Source organism: Rhinichthys klamathensis, unplaced genomic scaffold (genome assembly GCF_029890125.1).
Source record: "Rhinichthys klamathensis goyatoka isolate OS25496 unplaced genomic scaffold, OSU_Roscu_1.1 h1tg000437l_1, whole genome shotgun sequence".
NCBI lineage: Eukaryota > Metazoa > Chordata > Actinopteri > Cypriniformes > Leuciscidae > Rhinichthys > Rhinichthys klamathensis.
In genome coordinates, this window is record NW_026606933.1 from 454,154 (window position 1) to 458,891 (window position 4,738).

Below are 4,738 nucleotides of genomic sequence, written 5' to 3' on the forward strand. Positions count from 1 at the left end.
CTCAAAACTTGTTACCCCTGTTCTCAAGAAACCTGACCTTGATCCCTCAGTTTTATCTAATTATCGTCCCATTTCAAATCTACCATTCATAGCTAAATTACTGGAGAGTAGTGTTGCCTCCCAGCTTCAGTCTTTTCTAGTCGAAAATAATATTCTACATAGTACTGAAACTGCACTACTTAAAGTACTGAATGATCTGCTTCTCTCTGGTGACTCTGGTTCTCTGTCTATGCTCCTGCTGCTCGACCTCAGCTCTGCCTTCGATACTGTCTCCCATCAACTACTCATTTCTCGTCTTTCGGATGTGGGTATTTCTGGTGCTGCTCTTTCATGGTTTTCTTCCTACCTCTCTGACAGACAGTTCTACATTTCAGTTCAAGATTTTCACTCACCTACTGTCCCCCTGAAGCAAGGTGTCCCCCAGGGATCTGTTCTGGGGCCGTTATTATTCATAATTTATATAAAATCTCTTGGTCAGATCCTCCGCTGTCATGGTTTTAATTATAATTTCTACGCTGACGATATTCAATTATATACTACCTGTACATCGACTCTATCTATCACAACCGACAAAATCTCTGCTTGTGTGCATGAAATAAAAGATTGGCTTCATTCAAATTTTCTAAAACTTAATATGGACAAAACTGAGATTATTTTTACCGGACCTCCATCGCTCACTAACAAAATCCCTTCCAACTTCACCTTCGAGTTCGCTGGCTCTCATATCAAACCATCTAGCACCGTTAAAAATCTTGGTGTAATCTTTGACTTCTCTCTATCTTTCCACTCTCACATTAATTCTATCACTAAATCAGCTTTCTTTCATCTTCATCGCATCGCTCAGCTCCGTCAGTTCATCAGTATCTCAGACGCTGAAACTGTCATCCATGCATTTGTCACATCACGTCTCGATTGCTGCTTCATTGGCCTATCTGCTAGCTCCATCTCCAAATTGCAATACATTCAAAACTCAAAATTCTCCTTCTCACTTTTAAAATCGCTGCATGGCTTGGCTCCCCCCTATCTCTGTAACCTCCTCCACCCCTACTCGCACTTTACGATCCTCGACTCTAGCCTTCTAGTCGTCCCTCGGCATCGCCTTGCTTCAATGGGAGGAAGATCATTCAGTGTTGTTGCACCCAAAATGTGGAACTCTCTCCCCCATTCTCTCTGTTTTGTTAACACTATTTCTGAATTCAAATCCATGCTCAAAACTCACTTATTTTCTGAAAGTCATAATTCTTAAGTTGTATTGCATTTTTGCCGTCTTATCTACCTAATTTCTTATTTATTGTACTTACACTTTCATCTACCTACTGTTGTTTTTGTCCATTGTCTTTATTGTTGCCTGTTTATTGTAAAGCGTCCTTGAGCCCTGGAAAAGCGCTATATAAATAAAACGTATTATTATTATTTATTATAAGAGCCAATAAAATGAAGATGATCTTCATCTACAGCAAAAATCTCAACAGATCTCATTGATTTATTGTTATTTAAATTTCCCAAAGTATCAGTTTCCCTTGATGGACACAAATGTCTGAATCCCATATTTAATGTTTGTAGTTGATGCCGTTAAACGCTGATGATAAAAACGAGTGTGAAACTAATAACAGCACTGACAGTGATCAGAGGAAAATGAGTTTGATCAACAGGACGAGTGTCATAATTCATAATAATCTGTGTTGGGTTCACTGTTGATCATTATATGAAGATCAGAATAAAAGCATCTGTTGATTGTGTCTCATCAGCTCCTGTGATTCTGGATCCAAACACTGCGAATCCACATCTCGTCCTGTCTGATGATCTGACCAGTGCGAGTCTCAACGGGAACTATCAAACTCTTCCTGATAATCCAGAGAGATTTGACTGGTGTGTGTGTGTTCTGGGTTCAGAGGGTTTTAACTCAGGAACACACTGCTGGGATGTGGAGGTTACAGAAAGTAAATACTGGAGTCTTGGAGTAACTACAGCATCAGTCCAGAGGAAGGGACGTGTTTTCTTCAACACTGATGTCTGGTGTATGTCGTACGGATGGATTGGAGGTTGTGGTTTGCCTGTTAAACAGAAGCTTGATCGTGTGAAAGTGAATCTGGACTATGATGGAGGAACGGTGTCGTTCTCTGATCTTGTAACTAACACACATCTACACACATTCACAGCCACCTTCACTCACACACTCTTTCCATTCTTCTGTTGTTATTCTGACTCTCTGAGGATCTTACCGGTCAATAGTCAGTAAACGCCACTCCTGTAGATCTGGATCTTCCTGCTCTCATCATGTTTCCAATATTTACTCCATATATCATGAGTAAGAGTGCTGTTGATCTGAGTATCAGTACGGTGGCTGTGATTGGGCCGTGATGATCACATGACTGATTTCCAGCACTACAGCAACACACACACTCTCATGTTGCTTTAACAGATCAATAAACAACAGTGAAGTTTGTCACTTTGCTCATTTTTACATAATTATATAATATTTTTTTCTTTAAACTGAGCCTAATTCTACACATGCACAGTTTAATGAATTTGTAAATAAATAGTTTATTTCAGTTTAAATGATCATTTAAGAACATGGATGTAAACGATAAACAATAACGTTTATATTTCTCAACCGATTTCAGTGGTTTATGATTTATGTGGATTATGAAAAAGGTTCTGTCTAAAATTAAGACTCTCGCTGGTTTAGAGCTTGACATTTGTTTAATGGTTAATTATTAATTAGGAATTGTGAAAACTCAAGCGTGTCAAGCAAAGTTTTGGTTTGTTTTTCTGGGTTAATAATTGTAGAGACGTCCCTAATGTAATATAATTTAATGTACATGAAATATGTATATGTATTCTGGAAATGGCTTTTTCTGTCTTAAACACCATCATATTCACTTTTTCTCTTGTTCCTTTAGCGTTCTGTCTTCAATCACGCCATAGGATGATGTCACAGGGCAATTTTAAATGAATGTGAAGATAATTTGCAGCTTATTTATCTTAAGGCTCTTTTCATTAATATAATTTATTTCTATATATAGTTTTCCTTCTAATCTTATGCTTGTAGTTTAACACACAAGTGTTTGTTTTATTATTCATACATAAACAATAAATGTCTTTCAATCTGTCCTTGAGGTCTTCATGACCCCAATCAACATTTCTGTAGTTAATAAACATGGTTCCCTTCATCTCAGTTGCATACAATCTTGTCACTTTTCCTACATTATCTATCTATACACACACACACACACACAGAGGTGTAACTGGAATAAAAAGCATTTTTTATAGAAATTGGAAAATAAAATCAATAATTCCATAAATCTGAACATTCTCACACATAAATGAAGGCTGGTACTAGAGCACTAATGCAATGTGAAATGGACATGACCACACATATACACACACACACACACACAGACAGAGAGAGAGAGAGAGAGAGAGAGAGAGAGAGAGAGAGAGAGAGAGAGAGAGAGAGAGAGAGAGAGAGAGAGAGAGAGAGAGAGAGAAAGAGAGAGGTGACTGCAATAGAGAGCATTTTATAGAAATTGGGAAATTAAAGGAGCTGTATGTAAGATTGTGGCCAAAACTAGTACTGCAATCACTGTCAAATTACTGTAGAGTGGTGTATCCCCTCCCCCTCCTCCCTGACTCGAGGTTGCCAGATCGGCTGCAGGATCCAGCAGGGACGTGACGAGCTGCAGCTGTGGTAACTAGAGCAGAGCTGGCAACCCGGATGCCGCAACACTACTGACTTCGTGATTGGTAGATAGGTGGAGGGTGGAGCATCAGACCAAAACACAACATGACAACATCAACATCAGTTGAGGGCTGCAACTTCACTTTTTAAATGACAATATCCTGGCCGGACTACTGTTGTCAGTGATATAAGTATTTGAAATGTACATGATTTCTTAATGTCTAGTGACATTTCAGGGCCATTTTATGATTAATTGAAATAAATTTCTTACATACAGCTCCTTTAAATCAATCATTTCTGCTTAAATCTACAAATGTTCACACATAAATGAAGGCCTGGTACTAGAACATAAATGCAATGTGGAAAGATGATGATCACACACACACACACACACACACACAGAGAGAGCGGGAGAGGGGGGTGACTGCAATAGAGAGCATTTTATTGAAATTGGCAAATAAAATCAATAATTCAAGCATGAATCTAAAAAGTAGAAATCGTATAATGATATATAATTTGTGTTATTAAAATGTATATTTTTTGTACAATCGCTCTATTTAGTTTGGGGTCACAGACCCCAAAGACAAGAAGTGTAAACAGGAAACAAGGACCATTTTAGGAAAAATAAATAAAATTGTGTTTTATTGGGGTCTAAAAAGGTTTTACTTTAGACTTTATTGTAATTTTTAGTACAACAAAATTCTGTCTAGTGAATCTCAGTAAAATACCTAAACATAAACAAAACTTTAAACAAACAACAATAAACAGCAGAAATTAAAGTGCAATTATGTCACTAGCTGAAAGGTAGCTGTGTGTGTGTGTGTGTGTGTGTGTGTGTGTGTGTGTGTGTGTGTGTGTGTGTGTGTGTGTGTGTGTGTGTGTGTGTGTGTGTGTGTGTGTGTGTGTGTGTGTGTGTGTGTGTGTGTGTGTGTGTGTGTGTGTTTTTGTGGTTTACGAGGACTTTTGACCTGAATACGCACCAGCACTATGGGGACATTTGGGTTTATGAGCACAGGGGCCATGTCCTCATAATTCCGACAGTGTATATGTCATTTA

General features: G+C 38.2%; 1 protein-coding gene across 1 annotated transcript; it reads left to right on the forward strand.

Annotated features, from left to right (window-relative positions):
- The first annotated feature begins 1,529 nt into the window (after window positions 1–1,529).
- On the forward strand, window positions 1,530–2,499 carry LOC130071335 (thaicobrin-like). The gene has a single exon (XM_056236074.1). It carries the CDS (start codon window positions 1,706–1,708, stop codon window positions 2,237–2,239), a length of 534 nt encoding a protein of 177 aa, XP_056092049.1. The 5' UTR covers window positions 1,530–1,705; the 3' UTR covers window positions 2,240–2,499.
- The last annotated feature ends 2,239 nt before the right edge of the window (window positions 2,500–4,738 follow it).